The 24275-nt window shown below is 46.0% G+C and overlaps 3 protein-coding genes and 1 long non-coding RNA gene across 7 annotated transcripts in view; 2 read left to right on the top strand and 2 right to left on the bottom strand.

Moving 5' to 3' along the window:
* Positions 1-1542: 1542 nt before the first annotated feature.
* Positions 1543-14202, bottom strand: golim4a (golgi integral membrane protein 4a). The gene is made up of 16 exons (XM_076049760.1): positions 13497-14202; positions 7166-7240; positions 6580-6629; positions 6321-6374; positions 5956-6106; positions 5526-5608; positions 5346-5429; positions 4857-5009; positions 4528-4821; positions 4136-4446; positions 3965-4041; positions 3763-3866; positions 3336-3551; positions 3174-3242; positions 2991-3074; positions 1543-2510 (listed from the first exon to the last, which is right to left on the bottom strand). The coding sequence occupies exons 1-16, from the start codon at positions 13681-13683 to the stop codon at positions 2403-2405; spliced, it is 2100 nt and encodes a 699-aa protein (XP_075905875.1). The 5' UTR covers positions 13684-14202; the 3' UTR covers positions 1543-2402.
* A 589-nt stretch (positions 14203-14791) lies between these two features.
* On the bottom strand, positions 14792-19638 carry LOC142904004 (lysosomal amino acid transporter 1 homolog). Of its 2 annotated transcripts, XM_076049936.1 has the most exons (8): positions 19500-19638; positions 18905-19184; positions 18691-18820; positions 18269-18356; positions 17291-17403; positions 16879-16980; positions 15872-16057; positions 14792-15417 (listed from the first exon to the last, which is right to left on the bottom strand). In XM_076049936.1, exons 2-8 carry the CDS (start codon positions 19108-19110, stop codon positions 15178-15180), a joined length of 1065 nt encoding a protein of 354 aa, XP_075906051.1. In that variant the 5' UTR covers positions 19111-19184; positions 19500-19638; the 3' UTR covers positions 14792-15177. The 2 variants fall into 2 exon arrangements, with proteins under 2 accessions (XP_075906051.1, XP_075906052.1); XM_076049937.1 differs by lacking the exon at positions 19500-19638 and having other exon boundaries at positions 18905-19221.
* Positions 15971-19293, top strand: LOC142904005 (uncharacterized). The gene is made up of 3 exons (XR_012929305.1): positions 15971-16103; positions 17713-17869; positions 18657-19293. It is a non-coding gene; the product is annotated as an uncharacterized LOC142904005 (long non-coding RNA).
* A 1038-nt stretch (positions 19639-20676) lies between the features above and the next one.
* veph1 (ventricular zone expressed PH domain-containing 1) overlaps positions 20677-24275 on the top strand; it is a 48332-nt gene continuing 44733 nt past the window's right edge. Inside the window, exon 1 of one of the 3 annotated variants that reach the window (XM_076049753.1) lies at positions 20677-20924. The gene's annotated coding sequence lies outside the window, so the exon portion shown is untranslated. The remainder of the gene's footprint in view (positions 20925-24275) is intronic. The other 2 variants (XM_076049752.1, XM_076049751.1) reach the window with 2 other exon arrangements.

Below are 24275 nucleotides of genomic sequence, written 5' to 3'. Positions count from 1 at the left end.
TTCTATCCCGATTTGTCGGTTTGTTTCCCACCTGAGTGAGTGACTGAGTGAGCGAGCGAGTGGTTTCCTGGAGTGGAGGAAGGATCGATGGTCGGGAAGTGTCCTGAGGCTGGCGGCGCACACCTGCTGAACATCAGCATGATTTGTAAAACTCTTAACAAGAGTCACTCCAGTTCTCCTTCTTCATCTTCCTGACGGCTGCAGATTTATAATGGACTTGCTCCCTTGTGGAAGGAAATGAAGCCGCAAGACCGGACCAAGAATTCTGTGAAAGAGTGTTTGTAGTCAGACAAAAGGACGATAATGTCGCTGAAATATCCTGTCGGCTTCCTCCGGATGCTTCTTTGATCCTCGCTCAGAGTCAAGTTGTGATTCTCTTTGACAAGAGTTTGGCTTGCTGAGTTCCTCTTAAAGAGTTCAACCAGAGAGAAATACTGAGCTGAGGATTTTTAATCCTCTGTCATTAATGATGGAAGACCAGGGGTGGGCAAACTCTTTGACTGAGGGGCCACAATGGGTTCTAAAATTTGACTGAGGGGCCAGACCAAGTGCAGATGAATGGAGTGTTCTGAAGCTCCACATTTTTAGCTCTTTTTTTGAAGCTTGACTCTTAGAACGCTGAAATACAGCAATTTTATACCTTACTTACTATTAATATAATTTCTTCAAGTTCAGTGGGCCGGATTAAAAAGCTTAACGGGCTGCATATGGCCCCCAGGCCATAGTTTTTCCAGAAGAACGAGCCGAACACCACCTGGAATAACTTCTCAGACTTTAGCGAGGATGTAACCGAGGATTCACACTCATAAGCCAAGGTTACGACCAACCAAGATTAGATACGATAACGAACAATTTGTTGGCGACTCATTTTGTAATTGTTTTTTAAATTAGTCGATTAGTCACTATTATCTTCTTTATTTGTCAGCACCAACTTCTGTTTAAACTAACCAGCTTAAATATTCACACCTGTGTTATATTGTTGTACTCTGATAGCTTAAATTTTTAAACAAATATATTCAAAAATAATGTCACATTTATTGGTAACATAGTTAAATTCCCAAACTTTACAAACTTTGGAGTTTTTGAGCCTTCCGTCTTCTCTCTGTTCCGCCATTATTTGTGCGTTCTTCTTCTGTTCCATTGCGGGGTGTAAAAAACACTGCCACCCTCAGCGCTCGGTACTCTCCTACAGGTACAGATGAGCATGTGGCAGCCCGTAGTGTGATTTTAGCTTTTGGCAATTTACAATAACGCAATTTTTGCGTAGACAAATTTTTGTAGTCAACATAATCGATTACACAGAAACGCCTGATTCACATGCCTAATTACTCTGCTCAGTGTTTTCACCTGCTGCCTGAGGGAGATTATTTTTTTAAAGGTAATCTGGAATTTACACAAATGAACTTTCCTCCCCAGACTTCTCTCGGGCAGCTCAGCTTCACTAGGGGAAGAAAAAGAATTCCAACAGCCGGCAATCCGTCGACACCTTTATTTCAACGATCTCCAACTATTATCATATCAAACATATCTGGTGGACAAAAGTAGAAATAATCAGCATTTATTTTAACTACACATAGTACAGTACACTTTTGCAGGTAAAATTGCTCGGATTGTGATAAATTCACACCGGTGGTCGACCTGCAGGAGCCCTCATTATAAGGCTGCGTTGAAGGAATCTGGGAGATGTTCCGCAGGTTCTGGTGTCCCATCCATTTCCTATTGGAAACGCGCCGAAAAAGAAAAAAGACCAAAGACTAGAGGGGTTTCCGAGATAAGAAAGGCACAGGTTGGCTTTTAGGGAGTGACTTCACCGCCCCCATAGTGTCTCTTCTCAGAAATCTCCAAGAAGTCGGTGGGAGCCACAAGGTAAACCAGGAAGAAAGGAGAAGAAGTGTTGCACCTCTACCATCATGATTGTCGGAGTAGTTACAATCTACAATAAATAATAGGGGGTGGGGAAATTGGCTGGAATGAGGAGATGGAAAAGGAAAAAAAGAAATGTGATCCTACAGATAAAAATAACGGTTTGCATTTAAAACCACACGCGTAAAAAAACAAAAAAATCCTTAAGAGGACACTAGAGTGACACAAGTTTTCTTTTCTTTTCTTTTTCACGCGGGGAGAGCAAATGATGGAAGTACATTCTGCGTCTGTTTCATCCAATCAGGAAGAAGAAGAATGAAAAAAAAACAACAAGATTTTACATCCAATAGTTTCCCAGAAGTCTGAATGTGTCCTCAGTTCAGTTCCATCATCCCTGCTACGTTTGGAACAGCGTCCCGTCTTCCAGCAGACACGCGACTTTGAGTTCATCCTTTTTGGGATTCTAACTGACTGGAGGTTGGTGGTTGCGGTGGTGGGGAGGGGGGTGGTAGAGAGGGAGCTGATTGGCTGCCGCCTTTTTACATCTCCGCCCTCCTGATTTTGCCCTTTTCCTCCGCCTCCTCCTCCTCCTCCTCTTCGTAGTTCTCGTCCTCTTGCCTGGGCCCCCCTTCTTTTTTGAGCTCCTCCTAAAATTTGAAATGAGATGGAGATTTTAAGGAGAGAGTCTGCAGAGAGCCGCTTCATGCACACTTAGAAGGCACTGCACTTGAAATTTTCAAGAATCAGCAAATCTTATAAAGCTTGTCGGCTGGCTTGAGGTGTTTTGTTTTGTCTTTGTTTTGCTACGTCACACTGACGGAGGGGCCAGTTGAAAGGCTGCTGTAGCAGCAGCAGCAGCAGCAGCAACAGCAGGCCAGTGAGGCCAAAGGAAAAGCTCCAGTGAGCTCCAGTTACTCAGAAACACAAGAGCATCCACTCGGGAGACGGCCGAGGCCGAGTGTGAAACACGAGTCAACGAGTGTTGGACATCGTTAAAAAAAAAAAAAAAAGATGCGAAAAAACACCCAGGTGGAAGGACTATGTGGAGAAAAAATATGCGAGATGTGCACACGGTCCTGTATCAACCAAACTAAAGGGAGTTCAAATGGAAACTCTTGGTTCCTCACCTGTTCTAGGTTCTCCTCGTTGTAAGGATCCTCCTCCTCCACCTCCCCGTCTCTCTTCTGTCCTTCTGTGACGTCTTCCTGAGCCTTCACCACACACACAACCACATTTTTAAAGATGTATGTGATTTTTATTTTTATTTTTTTCAGATAAAAAAAAAGAGAAGGGGTTGTTTTTTTGCTCACCTCGTCCTCCATCTCGTCCTGGTACTGGTCGTCGGGCGTGTCCTCCTGCTGGTCAGGGTTTCCGGCCATCTGGGAACACAACGGGTGCAAAATAAAATAAGACGTAGTTGGAATCATTTTTATTTCTCTTTTGTTCTCCTTCTGCTGCACCCGTTCGCTTACCACCAGCTCCTCCTCCACCACAGGATGTGCTGGACCTGGGCGTGTCTCTTTGTGCTGGGCCGGCACCTCTTCCTCCTCCTCCACCTCCTCCTCCTGCTCATGCTCCTCCTCCCCACCCATCTTGTGCTGCTTCTGCTGCTCCTCGGCCTCCTCAAACTCGTCCTCTCCCTGGTTATTGGGGTCGTCCTCGGGGTCCAGCTCGCTGTCCACGGCACCCTGCGGTAGGAGTGGGTGGAGGGAGGGAGGGAGGGGAGGCGGAGGAGGATGAGTGACGCAGCTGGAGGGTAAAAACAGCGCCCTCTAATGTCGCATCGACTGCCTCGTTTGTATTCAGGGGGCTTTGCTGAGATTGACGGCTGAGGGGTCTGAGGACGAGCTGCAGGGGGAATGCGGCATGGATGCGGGCTGATGGAGGAGCGCCAGTCACCTGATGATGCTGCAGCTGCTGCTGAAGACGCGCTGACACTTTGTGATCCGCTCCCTGCGTCTCCTCCTCCACCTCCTCCTCCCGGATCATGTGGACGTCCCTCTCTAAGAACACAAGAGAGATGCTTGATGCAAAAACAGCGGCCAGCGAATCATGACAGGACGACCCCCCCCCCCTGTCTCTGTGGATGACCTTGGCTCACCTTCATCGTTTTCGGGATGGTGGGCGTTGTCTCCTTGAACAGCATCACCGTCCAGGTTCTCGTACTCGTTCTTCTTCCTGGTTTAAAGCACAGACAGAACAGGTGGGGGTGGGGTTAGCGGTGGTCCCGGGTCACGGCTCTGCTGTTCCCGCCGAGGCCGAGGTCGCCCACCTCTGCTGCTCCTCCTTCAGCCGCTGCTCCCTGGCATCGGCCTCGTGGTGCTGCTGCTCCTCCCTATGCCGTTCCTCCCTCAGCTTCTGCTCCCGCTCCTGCTGCACGCGCTCCCTGGACGCCTGCAGCACCTGCTGCCGCAGCAGGATCTGCTGGCGCTCCTTGGCCCGCTGGGCCTCCAGGCGCTGCTGCTCCTGCTGCTCCTGGTAGGGCGACTTGACCGGGGCGCGGGCCTCACGGTGCTGCGGCGGCTGCTGCTGCTGCTGCTGCGGCTGCGGGTCCACCTCTGGGTGCTGGTCAGCGTGGGGACCCTAGTTGGAGGGGGATTAAACGGATCAGAAGGTCCACACCCAGCTTTCGTCCCGGACGCTGATCAAAAAACTAGTTTTAACCTGTTCCCTCTCCCGCTCCAAGGCGTTCTCATCAGGCTGCTCCGCTTCCGGCTCTTCCTCCTCCTCCTCCTCCTCCTCCTCTTGCTGCTGCTGCTGCTGGTCTAAGTCCTCCTCCAGGGTCTGAGGCTGCCCTGCCTGAGCCATGCCCTCCTCGGCCAGCTCCCTCCTCCTCTCCTCGTCTCCGTCCTTGTCTGACAGCGGTTGGGGAGTGTTGCCGTGCTCCTCCTCCTCCTCTTCGTGATGGTCCAACTGGGGACGAAGCAAATAAGTGTTTGGTTTTAACTCTGTCATAGGGTTAACTACAGATATTGGTATCGCAGCGCTACCGTCTCCTGGTGCTCCTCCAGATGTGACTGGACTGAATCCGGATGTGACTGGGACTTGGTGGCTGTGTCAGACAGCAGCGGCTGCTGAGGGCCAGCGTGCTGATCTTGGCCTTTGTTCATAGACTCCTTCAGCTGCTTGTATTCATCCACTTGCACCTTGAAAGAGGAACAAGAGAAAAAACGTAACCGGAGGAGCTTGGAGACTCGAGCCAAGCAACTATGACTTTCTGCTCCTTTTTTGTCACTTATAATATTAATAAAGAGATTTCATATATACATATGTATATATATATATATATATATATATATATATGTATATATATATATATATATATATATATATGTGTGTGTGTGTGTATATATATATATATATACAATATATCTATATATACTATATATACATACATATATATATACTGTATATATGTGTATATACATATATATCTGCAGGAAGAATGTAACATTAAAATGTTTAAAAGCACTGCAACTCACCTGAGCTACAGCCAGCGCACTCTTGTGGTCTTCCAGCGTCAGTGCAAGCTGTTCGTGCGCTGCCTTCAGGCTCTGGTGTCGAACCTACAGAAATGTAGGTAGAACATCAGCAGAAGCTCAACAAAACACATTTTAATTTTTTTTTTGTTTGTTTGTTTGTTTGGTTTTGTTTTGTTTTACCTGTGCATCCTGCAGCTGTGTGTGGATGTCGTGGTGTGCCTTCCTCAGCTGCTTGTTCTCCTGCCGCAGGTTATAAGCACTATCTGCAATTGCAAACAAACAAAAAAAAAAAATCCCCAAAACGTTTTAGAGTCTTGAACAAATTTAAACATGTGAGCACAGAGTCCAGATTATACAGAGATGCTGTGATTCTCCTCCAACCTGCAGTCTCTCCTCAGCAACATACAGTAACGGACGGGTTATATTAACTACGGCGCACGTCAGCACCTTATTCATCGCTCCATACATGTAGTTTTCAATTTAGATCAGAAGGTGGAGACAAAGAACATGTGACTCCACAGTGTGAAGCTCAGCTGGATATTTGAATTCTATTCATTTGATTTTTTTGACACCTCGCGCACTCTTGCATGTGGCCACGTGAGACGAGCACCTTTAAGCTGGGAGATCTCGCCGTCTTTGACCTGCTGCAGTTTCACATAGTGCTCCCGGTGCTGGCCCAGCACCCGGTTATGGTCCTCGCCCTGGGCCTGGTGCTGGTCCTGCAGCTCGTAGTACTGCTTCTTCAGGTCATCGTGCTGGTTCTGAACAGCAGACACACACAAAAAAGAAACCCACAGTGTGGTTGATCGTCCTGGAAACTCTTTGCTCAGTTAGCCACGAGGGTGAGTGAGGGCGACGTTCACGGAATAGTTCACGTTTTGTTTTTTTGTGCGTCGGTTATTCTTAACAGCTTCTGTTCGTGGCAGCGGAGAAGCAGGTCGCAGGTTGACGTGTGTGACAACAGAGGCGTTTTACCTTCAGCATCTGGTGCTGCATTTGCAGAGAGCTGAGTTTGCTGTTGCCGTCTTGCTGTTGGAACAGACAAGACAAACAATCAGTGACTGTGACTAAAAAATAAACACTTCACAAGCAAACAACAACCCCCCCCCCCCAGAAAAAATAATAATCATAGACGCAGATGTGATAAAATGCAGATTAACAGATTGTAGCAGGTGTTCTTTTTTGTTTTTTATGCTCTAAGGAGAGGTGGAAATACTGGGATGGATTAAAATACCTTCTCTTTGTTGAGCGACTGCTGGGATTCCAGTTTATAGACCAGATAATCTAAAATAAATAAAAGAAAAGCAAGAAAGAGAGAATTCACAAAGTGTAGCAACAGGCTAGTTGAGGACAACAGCAAATTACAGGTTTTTTTGCAAAATAAAAGCGATATTTCTAACATTTCGACAACGAACAATTGCGATTTGCAGGTGTTTTTTTCCACTGAATGGTGTGGAGCGCATTAGCCGTAATTCTGGTCAAATCTCGTCCCGGGAGACCCCACTATGAGGAAAATGGAGGTACAAAATATTTTGCGTTTTCACTTGAAGTGAACTGGTCACGGGACCTCGAATGTCACGAATGTCACGTCCACTGACGTATAAATGTTTCCATGACACTTTTGCGGTATACCTCTATATGGATACGTCTGAAAAAACACCTCATGAGAGCGTCAAAACCTTTTAGCCACATTTGAGAAGTTTTTCGAAGTTTAGGTGTTTCCATGACCATTTTTTTTATTGCAATTTTTTAGGTTTTGCAAAATTCTAATGGTAACGCAGCTGGTGTGACGTTTGTGATGCGTGAATGTTTTCTCTCACCTTCTTTGGCCTTTTTGTGCTCCAGCCGCTCCTTCTGAAGAGACTTCTCTAACCTGGAGCGATGCTCGTACACCACTGGAGGGTGAGAGAGAGAGAGAGAGAGAGAGAGAGAGAGAGAGAGAGAGAGAGAGAGAGAGTTAGTGAACTCTGCGGCGGGGGACAAATAAAAGGTGCTAGTGTGACAGAAGAAGAATGTAAGGCGAGGACGAAAGTCAGGAAAGAACAACAATAAAAGTGGGCGGGGCCTTTTCACCTTGACTTTGCAGGTGAAAGATGACAGAATGTGTACCGTGATGCAGACAATGCAGGGCGGGACCTTCTACCACACAGTCTAATGCGATAGCATAGCCATAGAAGCTACATGTGTGACTGCAGTCCACCTTCTTGCCATTAGATGGTACTAAACCCCCAAACCCTCCCTACACACACACACACACACACACACACACACACACACACACACACACACAGAGTGTGTGAGTGTGTGTGTGTGTGTGTGCCGTGTGACACAAGTTTCAGCAGTAACATTTGGCTGAGTTGGGACTGACGCCTCCTCATACATATTCAAAATCTTTAGAAGGTTCCGCCTGACTTGTTGTGACACACACACACACACACACACACACACACACACACACACACACACACACACACACACACACACACACACACACACACACACACACACTGGGCCTTTAAAGTAGAAACAGAGCTGGAATCACAGATGTGTGTTGACTGTGGTATTCCTCAGGAGAGCAGCGCTCCAAGCCACAGTTTACTGACTTTGATGGAGTGACGGCGAGCGGCAAGGCACATATACAGTCCTCACAGCGCGGCCTAATTCCCGCTCGTTCCTTTACATCCAGAGCTTTATTTTGAGAGACGGACGACCGGTTCTGATTCTACTCACCAAATCGCTGAGGAAGAAAATCATGTTTTAAACCAATGAATTACAACCAAGTTGGACGGTCGTAATAACATCATTACGGGTGTGGACAGAGAGAGAGGGCACCGTAATGTTGAGATTCTGGAAAATTATGAGTTTGTTTGGTTTTTGTTTTGTTGTTTTTTCTTAGCCTGGTAAAAAAACAAAATAAAAAAAAACATCCTGTGTGGTCACTTTAATTAAGTGTTTCTGAGGTTCATGTTGGTGGTTTTCTTCTTCTTCTTCTTCGTCGTCGTCATGTATGTGTGTCAGACTGCTAATTGCAGGACAGGAACGCGCGTTTTCGAGCTTGCCGATTGACTCACTCACTCACTCACTCACTCACTCACTCACTACAGCTGCTGTGTGTCGCTGCAGTGAACACGCGCGCATGTGCGTAACCCCTGTGGAAGAGTCTATTAGTCATCTCCCTTGCTGTGGGAGGGGGAGGGGCTGTGGCCTGATGATGTGGCTTTTGCTCCCTCTGACAGGCAACAACACTCACAAACTGTTTGAAATATAATGAAATATAATCCTACGCAAAACTCTCACACACACAGACACACACAGACACACACACACACAACGAGCAGAGTAAAAGAGGAGCCAAGGAGGAAAGTGTGTTATTAGAGAGACTTCAGTTTTTAACGAGGCCACTTTGAGTCTCTGATACGATTTTACAGTGGCAACACAACACTTTCCGGGTTAAACAAACAGGGTTGCAACATTCTTCTGTGCGCGCACACACAGTCTGACTTGTCCTGTCAGTCAGCAAGTGTTTATAATGGCTGTTTTAAATAGCAGCCTTCAGCCGCGGCACACAGCTCATGTTTCGAAGTGCTCTCCACACCAGCCTTGTTATTTTTTTTTTTTTACTTATTTTATATTTTAAAACACAGCATTTTGGCCTCCTTCCTCTTTCTTCAGGTCACCGTGACAAGGCACGTCACCCCTGTAACGACTACATTGCTATTACACATTTATAAAAAAAAAAAAAAAAAAAAAAAGCACAAAGTCCACACCAAATAAGAGCTGTTTCCTCTCTTCCTCTCTCCGATAATGGCCTCTCTCAGCAGATATAATGATGTAGGGCCAATTTTCCATTTTACAGCAGGCATAATTTGTGGTCAGGCATTTTGTCTGCGCTGATGCGGCACTGCCAGGCAGAGAGTGAAGACGAATCGTTCCCTCCTACATCTTTAATGAGAGGACATCTGCGTGTTGTTCCTCTCGGAGCCGCAGTCATGCTCTTAATAAAACTGCTCTGATTGCGTTTCGGCCGCACTCACAATGCCTCTTTCAAAGCCCAATTAAAATAATAAAAACTCAACAGCCCCTTTTTTTGTTTTAACTTTGGCTCGACGACACCATGGAGCCCACATCACATGGAAAAAAAAAAACTCTGTAGAAATTTGATGAATAAACATTTTGCAAATTCAACAATCTCCTCAACTGATTGTAATTCTTTTTGTTAGCATTGGTAAAAATGCTTCAAATCCAGGGTTCCACCTGTATGTTTCCTGTTTCCTGGTTGTTATCAATGAACTGCTGTACGTTGCCTGATTGCATATGGCGGTTAAAGTAGGTCGTGGTCGATTCGGTTTCTTTGTACCACCTCCATCAGAGAAAACTCAGCAAACAAACTGATCCAAACTTTCATCGGCTTGAGAAGGTTTTACTCAAGCTTAGTGTGCCAGACATGGAAACGTCCCCAATCACAATTACAAATGACATGCAAACCTTTCGCTGTGCGCGTTTCCCAGTAGCTTCTGTTTGAACTTTATTCAAACTAGTCAACTCAAGTTGCGACGACGACAAATTTATCATTGTGTTACTTATCAGACGGGACATTTGTGTCGTTGACACCTCTGTGTGCACAGGAGGAACAGTTGGCTGCTTCAGTCGCTGACGGACTCACACTGGTTCTCTCTGTACTGGTGACCTTTAACTGGCTTACTGGCTTACTGGTTTACCTGCGGCTGAGAGTTCCGCTAGCAGCGTAACTGTCCATTATTTGATGACTATAATAGACTACATACCATATAATGGACTACTATTACTATACCTGCAGAAGGAAGAGACTTCAAGCAAAAATGGTACATGGTTCATATTTACACCCTGTTCCAGGAAATATTCCACGCTGTCGCATACGTGCTACCACTGCATAGCAACACATTTGTCACATCTCAATATTTAAAAATATATCCTAAATATATTGTAATATATATCCTAGAAAATTGACAAAAGTAAAAGATATATATCCAGCAATTCTTTTGTATGTATCCTACAAAAATCCCCTTTTACATCTCAGTCCGTGTTTGCATACAGTCACACTGCATTAGTGGTTGACATGTGACTAAAATAGACCTGAAATCATTAAATGTCAAACAACAAGGCTCCAATCGGAAAAACGTTTCCGCACCTGGCCAGAAAATCACATCACCTTTATCACCTCATACCTTTGATGTTGCACGTGATCATTTCAACTACTGTATTTTCAGTTCCTTGTTGTGCAACGCCTCATCTGAAGCATGTTTCCAGGTTCAAACGGTTAATTTCTACAGCCACTTCCTGTTGCTTTTTTTTCTTCTCTCGTCTTACAACGAGTGAACAAACCCACGCGTCAGGATTCACACAGAGACTGTTTGGGTTTTTCGATCTTAAAGCTTATTCAGGGAAACAGGCCAGTGACATACAGTGAGAATGTCTTTTTACTGGGTGCTTACTGAACTCAAAACCTGAAAATCAATCTCAGACCCAAGTTAGTGAAACCCTGAGGCCTTCTATCAGACAATAAACTTTAAGACAGCAAACCAAGAGTCTGAACTGCGGTGCTCGCTGCATTAAAAAAAAAGACAAACACTCGTAAATGACGATGTACTGGATGTACAGACCCTGCCGTGGGTGTGAGTGTGTGCATCTCTCTGTGAGTGTGTAACCACAAAGTGGAGGACGATCCTTTTAAACGACTCCCAAAACAATCAGCCGGCCGAGTCCCCTTTTAACCCCCCACCCCCACCCCTCCCCTCTCCCCCCTCCCCCCTCCCCCCAACAACCCCCTCGAGGCTACGGCCCTCCTCTAAATGTAGGACAGGAGCACATAAAACAGTCAACCGGTCAGCCGTGGAGATCAGATGGCAGTGGGTATTGTGATTGGCTCAATGATCCGCACATTTGTCAGAAAAGCATGGGTGAGTTTGAGAGCTTGGAACGCGACATGCATACACGCACACACGCACACACACACATATATAAAATCAAAGAGCAATTGTTGTCTGTCAGGCGCACGACCAATAATAAATTCAAAAGGTCACAATGGCATAAAGAGATATGCAGTGGAGGAGGGAGGCAAATACTGGGTAACTAATAGCAGTTTGATCCACGAGGACAGTTGATAAAAAAAAAAAAAAAAAAAGCCCCATTGAATCAACCGTTACATTACAAACCAAAAACAACGACGATGATGCTGGGTGGTTTTCTGCTGCCTTGTTGCCGTAAAACATGTTGTCATTGTGATTGTGGCGGCTGCTTTGGTCTCTGCACTGAAACGGAAGTCCAAAAGCCGGACGGACAAGACACCAATATTACTCTAATACTAATATATTGTCTCGTAAACCAGAGACAGTTCGGCATGACGTTCTGCTACCATGGGAAATCTAGACCAGAAATCCACCGACCAACTGACTGACCGACCGTATATACATATATATATACACATATATATATATATATATACACACATACATATATACATATATATATATATATATATATATATATATATATATATATATATATATACATATACATATATATATATATACATATATATATATATATATATAATCTACATACACACATATATATGTATTGAAATAAAACCCCTGTGCCAACACTAATTTTTAAATACCCATGTATTACCCCTGATACTGGCACCTCTTGTCAGACCAACCTGCTCACTGTTCAAGATTATCAACCACACATACCGTCCCCTTCCTTTCCACAGTATAATAAAAGCTGCCGGCACCTCCTTTGAGCATAGAAGAACCATATCATACACCATCATCTCAGATATTCCACTGACTCTCTCTGAATGCAGGAAGGAGGGGTGTCTACTTTAGTGGCACTGAACAGGCTCTCTTTCCTCACCATTTGCAAAACGAGTTTCCAACCATATGTTGATTTTTTTTGTGCCAGTTCGAACAAAGAACACGTCTCCAGAATGACAAACAGGACTATCCGGAGTGTCCAGGAGCGAGACAAGAAGTTTCTTTTGAAGCATTCAAGGAACGCTTTGCACAACAGAGGGGAAGACGGGGCTGTTTCACCGCAAATGCATCCGAAAGAAAATTTCACTGGTATACTTCTCTTGCCAATTTCGCTAATTATGATAAATAAAACCACACGCAGCAAGTTATTGCTGACTCGACAATGGTCCCTAACCTTTTTTTTTTTTTTTTTTTGTTATAGACCTAATGGCACATTAGACTCTTTACTAGCAGATTGTGACAACTCTGCCCTCTCTACTCCTCACCTGCTCCTCCAGCTGTAGCCAGCAGATGCAAATGTGAAGGCCAACTACGGGACTTTAAGGCACAGTAACAGGAATACTGCCGAGGTGAGCCCGAGGACACAGTGGCTACAACCAGGTGTGCACGAAAAGAGTGTCTGTGCGTGTCACTGCATTCAGTTGGCAGTAAACTGTCGAGTGTAGGGTCCAGTTTCAGTTTGAAAGGAGGGATCCGTCAGTGTGAAGAGACTCCCCTCTGATTTAACTATGATTTCATCTCGTATATACCCGCAGCCAGATTAGAGGGCACCTTGGGTCAAAAATATTTGGACGGTTTTGAAGTTGATCCCGTTCATTCAGCTGTCTGGTCGGAAAACAAGACTAAAAAAAAAAAAAAAATGCATCATTTCTCTTGGCAGTGTACTACGTTTTTAAATTGAATTAGTACTGAAACCTTTGTTTACTTTATTTACTTAAATTATTTTTGACCTGTCTTGAGTTTATGTTGTAAGTCAATTGTGTTCCTGGCTATAGTGTGTGTGACTGCGGTTGTTTTGTTGTTGTACTTCTTGCTGTCACATTGTTTATGCCGCCGTCTTGGCCACGTCGCTCTTGAAAAAGAGATTTTAATCTCAATGACTATTTTTGGTTGAATAAAGGATATTGGTTGATTGATGAACAGAGGGGATTCTGAAGCTTGCAGCGTGCTTCCTGGACGCCGAATGCAAGCACGATCACAGTTGACAAGTCTATAGACGTCTTCCAAAGAGTGCATGTGTCAGAGTTTGCGCGACAACGGTACATTTGAGGTGGCGGGGAGGGAGAGAAGCGGAGATTCGCCGCCCCGTGAATCCCATCCACCTCACCTCACCTCACCTCACCTCACCGTGGTTTACCTTGGAGCTGCGCCGACAGGGACTCCTGGTGCTGCTGGTACTTGAGCGCCATGGACTCGGTCCTCCGCAGCTGCTTGTGCATCTCGTAGGACAACATGCCGCCGTACAACATCCCGCACACCACGGTGACCAGCAGCAGACACTGGAAGATCCTGCGCTGCCTGCGGGAGCACACCCCGTTCCCCATGACGGACCCGCACCCGGACCCGGACCCGGACCCTTGCCCAGAGCCCCACAGCCAAACCCCCACGTCTGTGCTGCTGCAAAACTTCCGGCCAAACTTTGAAGGGAAAAAAAGAAGAAGAAGAAAAAAAAAAGAATCCTCAGTCGCCCCTCACTCACTCCTCCCTATTGCACACTAACACGTCAAGCGCTTCCAGCCGCTTCATGTGTGCTTAATCGCCTCCTCCTCCGTGTAAAAAGCAGCGCGACTTGTCTCTGGAACCTGAAGGGAGCAGCTCGGTTCTCGGACAAAGTTCAGCTCAGCGCGGCTCGAATCGCGGCGCCCTCGCCTTACACTTGCAGCACCGGGGAAACTTTCGGCGACGCTGTTCCGGTTAAACTGGATCCTCAAGCGGCCGACGAGGCCTCCATGGCACCTATAACTCCAGTTACGTGTCAAAAATTAAAAAAAGAAAAGAAAAGAAAAGGGTGAAAAAAGAGTGACCACCAGCCGCCGCCTGCCGTCCGACAGCCACTCTGCAGGAAGTCCCTTCCAGACGCCCCGCCCCGCCCACACGGGGGCAGGGCACGCTCCGATTGGCCACCGGGGATGTCAGTCAGGCGGTGAGAGCAACATGAGGGTGGAGAGTTCAGAGACTTGAGGTTCGCCTTTACAAAGGCTCGTTGTAATCCTTTGACTGCACCGTAAAGCTGTTGACACACTTCAATACACCACCACCACCCCATTCAGTGTGACGTAGTGATAGATGTTATCATTGAAGAGTCATTCCAAATTTAAGGATTAAGTTTACAAATTCTATTACTACTAAAAAATGTTGTTCGTATTAATATGTGATTTTCTTTTTCTTCAGGACACTATTAGCATAGAAACATTGTTTTATACTAACTCTCATCTGTAACAAATTTACAAAACTATTATTTTTATTATTATTGTTGTTGTTATTATTATTATAGCAGCAGCAGTATCATCACCATCTCTCAAAAAAAATAAATAAATAATAATAATAATAAAATAATAATAAAATAATAATAATAATAATAACAACACTGTTCCAATTTGGGTTTTATTGCCCCTTTCCCCCCTTTTATCTTTAAATAAATATTGCATGTCATTTATTACATTAATTAATTTAATTATTAAATTAAATTAGACAGCAGAAAATATACTGACACAGCTTTTCCAAAACATTTGCCTCGGTTACCTGAAGAGAGTCTAGCTTCACTGTAGGCACTGGCAGTTACGGTTCAAGATGTTTTTACATGAGATCAACGTTGGCTGGTAATAAAGATAAATGCAGAGGCCCCAGGTGTCGGGTGTTACTGCATGGAGTTGGCTGGGCTGGTGTAACCACATGTAAAGTTGAATCACTGCTAAGTTTAGGAACAGGGGTAACAGGGGGATGTAGAGTCATGTCACTGGTTCACTTGTTACAAACCATCGGCTGCAGTCGACCAACTGACCCGTTAGTAGGATGTCGTCACAGACTTCCTGCTGGTGTCACATCTCAGCTTCCTGTCTCTTTAAAAACACGTCCGTCTGTCCGGACTGAGCTGTCCCATCCCCACTAGGTGGTCCATCCCGCCGTCCTAGCGTCCTGTTTGCGTCCTGCAAGGCCGACAGCTCCACCTCTTCCTCATCCTCCTCTTCACACAGCAGAGGTTCAACCTCATTGACGCGGAGCGGCGTGCGGCTTTTGGCTGGGCAGTTCTTCCTGTACATGACGAACTGGGCCGTCACCTGAGCACCACGAGTCAAGGCTCACTTCAGACTCACTTCATACTTCCATTAATTAACCCGGCAGTAAAATTAATCCTTTTGGGCAACTCTGAATTACATGATTTTTACATTTTGTTTCAATTTTAAGTTTTTTTCTTCATGATAAAATATTTCCTTTAACCTTGTCAGACAATGTCACAACATAAGACTGTATACAGAGGTGTAAAATGTGTTGGCAAACAGGTACTCAGAAGCTTAAATTGCCCCACTGTAGTTTTAGTCTTGCAATGCTGGGATTGCTGAGATTTCTCACCCATCCATCTTTCCTTACCCCCGCTAGAAAACACTAGCAGGGCTGCCGTTGATGGTAGCTACAACTTGGTTTAAAATAAAAATAAAATAAATAAATAAATAAAATATAGCGCCATCTGCTTTTGCAACTCAACAGGTATTACCTGGCAGCAACAAAGGATACGAAACCGTCCAGTACGAAAACTCCCATGCAGCTGATGAGCCAGGCCAGGTGTTTGATGATGAAGGTTCGTTTGGAGCCCTTCAGGGCAGGAAGGACCACGATGACGCTCAGGCCGTACGCGCCATTGCCCAGCATGGCCAGGGTGAACATTGTGTAGGAGACGCCCTCTGTAGACTGCCGCTGGAACTGCAGTAAAAGACACAAAAAACGACGATATTTCTCTTCTGCAGCAGTGAGTAATCCATCCATCCATGTTCAATACCCGCTTCTTCCTGAACTCAGGGTCTGCTGGAGCCTCTCCCAGCTGTTATAGGGCGAAGGCAGGGTGACACCCTGGGGCCACATAGAGACAAACAACCATTCGCACTCACACACGCATACAAACAATTCAGAGTTTCCAATTCAGCTCACATGCATGTCTTTGGACAGTGGGAGGAAGTCGGAGAACCTGGAGAGAACCCACACAGACACGGGGAGAACATGCAAGCTCCACACAAAAAGGTCCCAGGCCCAGAATCAAACCTATGACCTTGCTGTGAGGCAGCAGGGCTAACCACTGCGCCACAACTAATATATAGTTTAAAAATAATAATAATAATTTAAAAAAAACACATGACAATAACTACTGAATCTGAACAACATTTGTGATGTGAGACACATGGGGGAGCAGTTGACATGTAAAACTGGAATCTTAGTAAATAATGCAGGGTTCAACCTTCTGTAGCGAATTTGAAGGTTCATCCACTGCGCTCAGGTGTTAAAGGCATGAAAATATCAGGAGCTGTATTTATTTCTTAACATCAACAACAACGATAATATTATCTATTTAAAGGTATTGATTGTCTTTGCACTGCAGTGATGAATATTGTACAATTCATTCATCGTTTTTTCAAAACACTGAAATCACACACACTACCTCTTCATTTTTCCTTGGAATAGAACACACAGTGAACACACAATCGAACTGACGACCAATACACAAGAAAACAACAACATTGGACACTGACATTTTTACAGATCTGTGGGAAGCGTGAGGTGAGGTAGAAGACCGACGCCAGGTATCCCAGCACGTAGCCGCTCATCGTCATGGACTCGGAGGTCGTTGGACTCTGGGTGGGGAGAGACGTAAAATCTCATCAGAAGGTCCAATGTAAAATATTTGGGTTGACTTATGATTTGCATATTGGTAAAAGCTTAATTTACTGCCCATCAGTACATACACATACATGAAAGCGGATAATTGCAGTACAATTAAAGTAATTTGGTTGTAAAAGGATCAAGGGTCTTGCCCCCAGTTAGCTGCCATCTTACACCAACATATGTCTAAAGGCAGCCGGTGAGGTCAATTCACCTGACAGCGTCTTCAAGTAAACCAACGCAGAGGAAGGTGATCAAGGTATCCAGGTTTGTCCACCATACCTGGGAGTCCGCAGAGCTGCCTCCGCTGCCCAGCAGGAGTTTTGGGACTGCGAGGAGAGCGATGGTGGAGGCACCGCACCACGTGAAGCACAGCCACTTCAACACTGGGCTTTCTATAGGACACACACACACACACACACACACACACACACACACACACACACAAGAACACTTCACTTCTCTTCACACGTCCTTAATTACAGTCGCCCTTTCATTAAACTTTGCTGCCTTCTAACCGAAGTTCTGCTGAAAGCTGAAGCTGGGAGTCTTCCCACCCACAGCAGCCACCTTCTCAGCGGCCACCCCACAGACACACAGGTTGACGTGTCTGTGCCACTCAACATAATTGGACTCCAACAAAGCCGATTCCGCTTTTCCGTCTTGACAAAACACAACCGTTCCTCTATCTCATGCTCCTCCAGGCACTGCTGCTTTCCAGCCGTGAAAACCGACGGCGCTTAAAGTTACACAGTCGGAGAAGAAGGAGGAGGAAGAGCTGGAGGAAGGGCAGACAATAATCACAACAACGACAGTGTTTGCTTGAATCAACGCTGCCGAGCAACTTTACACAGCGATCTGGTAAGTGTGCAGTGTGTGCAGAGTAAACTCTGTAGCACTGACTGACTCAATGTCCGTATGCAAACAGCGGCTGGCAGGGTTTGTTGAACGTCAACATTCATTACACCGCCCAACATTTCTTCACTGTAGAGTCCGTCTAATCCTCGGACCTAATTATCAATTAATAATTCTATTTTTCTGTTCAGCAAACAGGATGCAAAACTGAATGTCCATAACCTCGAAACTCACTGATGTCGTTTTTGGCTGTCTGCTTCAGACAGCCAAAGCCAAAGATCTAATTTACTTTTTGCATTTTCTATGCAGTTTACAGGTGACGGTTAGTTAGTTTAGCCAGATGGACACGATGCAGTCGCACACTCTGCTGAAGGTTCTGATGGAGCAACCAGTTCCTGCACTTACTTCTGCTGGAGCTGTTCTTGATCTTGTAGTAGAGAAACTGGGAGATGATGACCAGGTCTGTGATGAGGTAGAAGACGCCTGCAACCACCTGGTGGAGGAACGACGGGTGGAGACGCAGAACTGTCAGAGGTCACTTAGGACTCTAAAAGGCTGTTTATTCACATAAGTTGCAAGACAGGACATGGAAAAATTTCCCCAGCGTGAAAATAAGCTAAACTGGGCAGGTGTGGTAAATGTCTGTGACAGTGGTGACAGTAAAAGTGGATCTGTAATGTTTTATAGAACAACTGGCTTCAAATGTTTAGATCGTTTTTGAATATCTGCATTTTCTCTTGTTACCAATTTACTTTTTCCTTTTCTTTTCCTTTTTTTGGGGGGGGAGATTTAGATGCTTGTGTAGGCGCAGTTGTGTGACACTTCACCTGAATGGGCAGCTGCCTGGTGAGGTAGCAGCCCACAAAGTTGGTCAGGTCCCCGGTGAAGATGAAGAAGAGGAAGCCAAAGGACATGGCTTTCTCCACTCTTCCGTTCCGGTAGGCCTCCAACACCTGCCTGCACGTAAGGGACGAGAGATGACGCGCACAGTCAGACAAACAACACCAGACACCTGGCAACCCTCGTCTGCGTCGTCCTCACGGGAAGGTGGAGAGCAGGAAGCAGCACATGGAGACCAGACCCAGGATTACGCTGCAGTACTCCCAGGGGTTGTCGACACACTCCTCCAGCAGGTGGAGGATCCACGGCGTCCCGTTCACACACAGCGGCCGGCCGAGCGCCGGGGAGCTCCAGTTGGCCCCGGACACACCGACCACCACTTGGCCGGGCAGCCGCGGGGAGACCATGGCGGGAGGCTGGCTCCGTCCGACGGCTACGGGGTCTCACCGGCTCCCGCTGCTGCTGATGCAGTGAGTGGTCTCTTTGGATTCAAAATATGATAGACAGACAGATACCAACAAGTCTGGAGGAGAAAACACAGAAGAGGGGAACGTTTTTGTTTTTTTTTTATTAGTTTTTTTTTTTTTAAACAATATTTTTTTTAATAACTCCCTTCATGATTATTGTAATTCAACAGGCAGGACTTCAATCCTTCTAATTACAACCAAACTGCCTGATTTGCAGTAACCGGTCGTTGAAAGAACAGCCATAAAGGATGACGCGGATGAGAAAGCCGAGCTGACAAAAAAAAACATATAAAAATATCTATAAAATAAAATATACAAAAATAGCTCACCTGTCGGTACGGAGGCTGAGAAGGTCTGTTGTCGTCTTACAGAAAACTTTCCCCTCATTTCTCCGTTTTGTTTATATATTTCCGTAAAGGATGGACAATGAGCATCCAGCGATACAGCCCACCGTCACGGCATCTTTAAATCACCCCCAACTTCCTGTGAAGGTTTTCAAAGTAAGAGCGTTCCGGGTGCCGTTGTTATGAAAATGGTTTGGCGAGTCTGATGTTGATTGTTTGTTTTTTGTTTTTTTGGTTTGTTTGTTTTTTTGTAAATAACGTAATTATTTTTAATTATGGTTTATAATTAAACTGTATGACGTAAGTCTAATATTTGTGGAACAGAATTTTATTTTGTAGATAGGACTGTTGACAGTGAGTATCTTCGGCTTCACTTCCGACAGATTTTGACTGGGGAAATACCGCCCTCTCCTGACTGGAGTTGTAACAATTATCAACCCCGTTGACCGTAGACTTGAGTGATAATCAACAGAATTACCCCTGGCAACTTGACAGAAAAAGAATAACAAACCTGAGGGTTTATTATTTCTATATTCGATTATCTTTATTATATTTATCATAAAATTTCAAGATGGATATTGTAATAATTCTAAAAACAACATCAACAATACGAATAGTCACAACAATGCTCTCAATTAATATAATAATACGTAATATTGTAATATTTTTTATAAAGTAGGGGAACCAGCCTGACGACAAACGCATCCATGACGTCACCGACCCTTATTTCTGCTTCCTTGGTCGCTTGTAAAGGCCAAGACCAATGTGTATAAGGCAAAGGCAGCTTTATTTATATAGTACATTTCATAGGACAACTCAATGTGCTTCATCACAGATCATAACTAGATGGCTTTTTTGGGGCTCATTATTATTATTATTATTATTATTATTATTATTACTATTATTATTATTATTATTATTATTATTATCATTATTATTATTATTATTATTATTATTATTATTATTATTATTATTATTATTATTATTATTATGTTTACAAATAACAAAGATAGCCTAATCACTTATTACATCACTGATGGGTTTTTGGTATGATGGGTATGATCACTATTACACATCCACTTATTTATTATTCTCTGTATTTTCTTATTTTTCCGGGCTGTTTTCCAGGCGTCACCCCCAACGTGTCCACCATCCTCCACCATCCACCTGTTGCGTCTCACTCTCATCGTCGGCCGCACGGAGGCGCCCTTCCCAGCACCCGGCACCGGGGTGGGGGGATGACCAGGAGGGTTCTGCTCTCCGGTGAGAGGCGGCTGGTGGCGGAGGAGGGGGAGAGACGATTTGTGCAACCAGTACGACATTCCGAGCTCACACCGATGTTGGGAGGCTTGTGGACGGAGGCCGGACGATCCGCGGCGGTGCGTCCTCATCTGGCGGAGGGAGCGGCAGGTGAGATCTGCGGGACGTTCTGCCCTGACAGGGCCCGCTTGGATATCCGGGTGCCGTGTTTGTGTGTGTGTCTGTGTGAGTGTGAGTATGTGTGTCCGAGTGTGTGATGTTTCGAAAGTTGTCTGGATGTGTGGGGTTGAAAGAGATCGCGCATCGAATCGGTTGTAGTGTTGTAGAAAGACGGCGGGGGCGCGCACGTCTGGTGGCGCGCACCGGCTTGACAAGTGTCCCACACACGGTGTCGACGGAGCAATTTCGCAGGGTTTTTTTTCCTTCCCCCTTCTCTTTTCACACCGGGTGGAAAAAATGTGGGGGGGGGGGTGTTGTGGTCGAGAGTGTCGGCGTTTCCACGTCCGCTCCTGGAAGTGTCGCTCTTCCACCTGCTGTGTGCAACCTGCCCACGACGCGCGTGTTTGTGTGTAAACACGGTGGAATGTGCTCCGTGAGCCTGACGGGCAAGTTCAGTCGCATTGCTCACATTTTGGCTGGCAGGCAGGCTGCATTTTGTCCCGGCCTGTCTCCTGTTGCTCCACCTGCACGGAACAGAGGAGGGAGGGTGCGAGGGAGGGAAGGAGGGACACCTCAAGGTCACGGACGGAGACAGACGGATGCTGATGGCTGAAAAGTGCGATGTCGCTGTGCAAGTGGTGTCCAGAGCGGATAATAATGGAAAATAATTCAGCTGCTGCCGTTTTACGCATTGTGTGTGACACCCTGAGTCACACACAATGCGTCACAAGAGTCACAAAACAGGCTCATAATAAGCCCCCCTTATTCCTAGTGAAATTAGTTTTTTTATTTTTATCAAACAAAGTTTTTTGTTTTGTTTTTTTGAAAAATTCAAAAAATTCAAATTCAGTTCAAAACACTTGCTGAAAAGAGATGTTGCTGTTCGTTTTAGAAGCAAACTTGAATTTTAAAAAGTACTGGTCATTTTTGTCTGTTTTGTTGTTATTTTTCTTTGCTATATAAAGTCTTGGTCTGGTCTCGATCTCGATATTCTGTAATCTTGATAGTGTCTTTGTCTGGGACTTCACTCTGATCTTCACCCTGGAAGTCAAAGCAGTGTTTCTTGAGGCTGGATGTCCCGATAGCGTAGCCCAGCCCAGCCCAGCCCAGCCTATCCAGCATGAAAAGACATCTAAACTCAGCACCATTCTCTTTGTGCTGGCCTGGAGGATCTCTAAGCTGCCGGCTGTGAGAGCTGCTCTCCCTCGTTTGATGCTCTGCATTTAAGTTCCAGCGAGGCTGCACTCCGGGGGGGTCGGACCGGGGCTTCCGCTCAGCTCTCAGAGTTTTTTTGGCGGCGTGGAAAGGCGATGAATAATGAACGATTTAGAAAATGTGCGTGAATGTTCGCTGGCAGAGTGTGGCGGTAATGCACAGTATGGAAATCCTCTCAGCGGTCTGGGCTCTCAGTGCAGAGGAGGAACCTCCTGCCACCACCTCCTCCCCTCCTCGTCCTCCCCCCACCATTACTCCCCCTCACCTCTTTCCTTCCACTCTTCAGGTTCCAGTTAGGATGCATTCGATACAGCTCCGTCTGTACTGAGGAGCACCGTCTGGGATTCAACCCAGCGTGAGACCTTCTTGTGTGACCAATCTGGGCTTAAACTGACTCTTTAAGGAGTGAAAGAGCTCGTCCAGGAATCAAAGGTCCCACACTGACAAATTTTCAGATCCCCCTTATCTTTTGTCCTGGGCTGCGGGTCGCCCAGTCCTGCATGACAAATCACCCAAACACTGTCGTGTCCAGAATACAGCAAATTTAGCCCTCTGTTATCAGCTGTCCTGCTCAAACTGATGCTTTCTTGGACCTTCTATGTGTTTGGAAGGAGGGGGGGGGGGGGGGAGCAAAGCGGTCTCAAAGGAGCCAATAGCTGCATACCTGTGAGGTATTGGAAGTCACAATTCCATTTCTAAGTACAAAGAAAGTTTGAAACTTTGGTCACTAAGGGCTGATTTTCAGAGTTGCTCTCCTTTTGCAAAAGTGGAATTTTCTAATTTCTGGGGAGTTCACTGGCAGACTGCTGATAGAAAACACTGGTGGAGGTGGTGTGATGGGATGGGATGTGATATGGTGTGATGTGAGTTGGGACCTTTCAAGTCCCCAGATTGTCCCTGGTCGTCAATCTGACGGTGCTAAAACTGATTGATGAGCTCATAAATTAGGTTCAGGTTCCTGCAGGTGGATGGCAGGAATCCTTCCAGAGCGCCCGAGAAGACTCGACGCCTTCGTGCTGCCTCTGGCTCCTCCCCGCGGTGAAAGCTCCCAGGCTCCGCCCCCTCAGTGTCCCCCACCGCCACTGCAGCTCCTTTCATACTGTAATTCCCAGTCGTTGTTCAACAGCTGCATGGCTGCAGGGCATGAATAATGGAGATCCTTTTCTATTTCTTCCCCCAGTCCCATGGACGCGCACACACACGTGCACGTGCACACCAAATCCTCAGCAGCGTGTCGCCGAGCCCAAGCTTCTCCGTGTGCGTCTCTCTTTCAGGAAAGTCTTTAGCGAGTTGTCTGCTGCAGTCTAGACCTGTTTCAAAAGAAGTCCTCAGGGACTCTCGTCTTTGTGACTTATTCATGGAACCAGTGGCGTCGGTTACGTAAGCGACTGGCCCAGTTATAAGAGAGAGAGGGAGAGAAAGTTCCTCTGCATAAAGCCTTAGAATATTAGAATATAAGACGTGTTTCCGTTGCAGACAGTGTCAGAGGACAGACGACACGGAAGTCGCTCCCGCCTTCTGGATGTCACCTGGCAGATGAGAACAAAGAAATGAGGGCAAACAGTTTGCAAATGGGAAAACTGATTTCCACACAAGCATCCAACAGATTCACCAGGTATTCGGCATCTGACACACTTGCTTTAAGCGACTGCTGGGAGTTCCTCTGAGGAGTCTGAGCCCCGGAATCTCCTCTTTGCTCCGTCTGTCTCAGACAGGAAGTGAGAATCTGTTGGTTCTGCTCGTGAGGAACCATTTCACCAATCGTTGAGGAGGACGCAGAGGTGGCCGGACGGACGGGGACAGAGTCCTCCAAGCAAAGCCGAGAGATGTTCAACGCTCACCGTCCTGCGTTGCTAAATCGTCACTCTGCGCTTTTTGTCTCATCGCCGGCGGTGTTTTGTCAAACGTGCACTTCTTTCTGCGAGTGTGCTGGAGAAACGATTGTCCCTTTTTAGTTTTTCCGACATTTTCCCCGCGCAGAGGGAAGAGCCAAGTGCCAAACCCCCCGCAGCCACAACAGGTGCAAAACGTCCCGGAGGCCGAAGTGTTTTCTTCAAAGAGCTGCAGGCGGATTAGCACGTTAGCTGGCTAGCGTGCTAATCTTACCATGCTTTCAAATGAAGAGAC

The sequence above is a fragment of the Nelusetta ayraudi genome, unplaced genomic scaffold, assembly GCF_046127955.1.
Source record: "Nelusetta ayraudi isolate G7.1 ecotype Tasmania unplaced genomic scaffold, CSIRO-AGI_Nayr_v1 ptg000120l, whole genome shotgun sequence".
Classification (NCBI taxonomy): domain Eukaryota; kingdom Metazoa; phylum Chordata; class Actinopteri; order Tetraodontiformes; family Monacanthidae; genus Nelusetta; species Nelusetta ayraudi.
Note: the sequence above shows the minus strand (reverse complement) of the source record. Positions and strands in the feature narration are given on the sequence as shown.

Bases quoted from the DNA above. Each gene is read 5' to 3' on its own strand.
- golim4a (XM_076049760.1), bottom strand. From the start codon at position 13,683: ATGGGGAACGGGGTGTGCTCCCGCAGGCAGCGCAGGATCTTCCAGTGT. The intron at 6,630-7,165 runs GTGAGAGAAAAC...TATTTATTTTAG, and splicing joins GCACAAAAAGGCCAAAGAAG to ATTATCTGGTCTATAAACTG. The intron at 3,552-3,762 runs GTGACTGGCGCT...CTCCTACCGCAG, and splicing joins AGCAGCTGCAGCATCATCAG to GGTGCCGTGGACAGCGAGCT.
- LOC142904004 (XM_076049936.1), bottom strand. From the start codon at position 19,110: ATGGTCTCCCCGCGGCTGCCCGGCCAAGTGGTGGTCGGTGTGTCCGGG. The intron at 16,981-17,290 runs GTATGGTGGACA...CTCCCCACCCAG, and splicing joins GCAGCTCTGCGGACTCCCAG to AGTCCAACGACCTCCGAGTC. The intron at 16,058-16,878 runs GTCAGTGTCCAA...CTTTTACTGCAG, and splicing joins TCCCACAGATCTGTAAAAAT to TTCCAGCGGCAGTCTACAGA.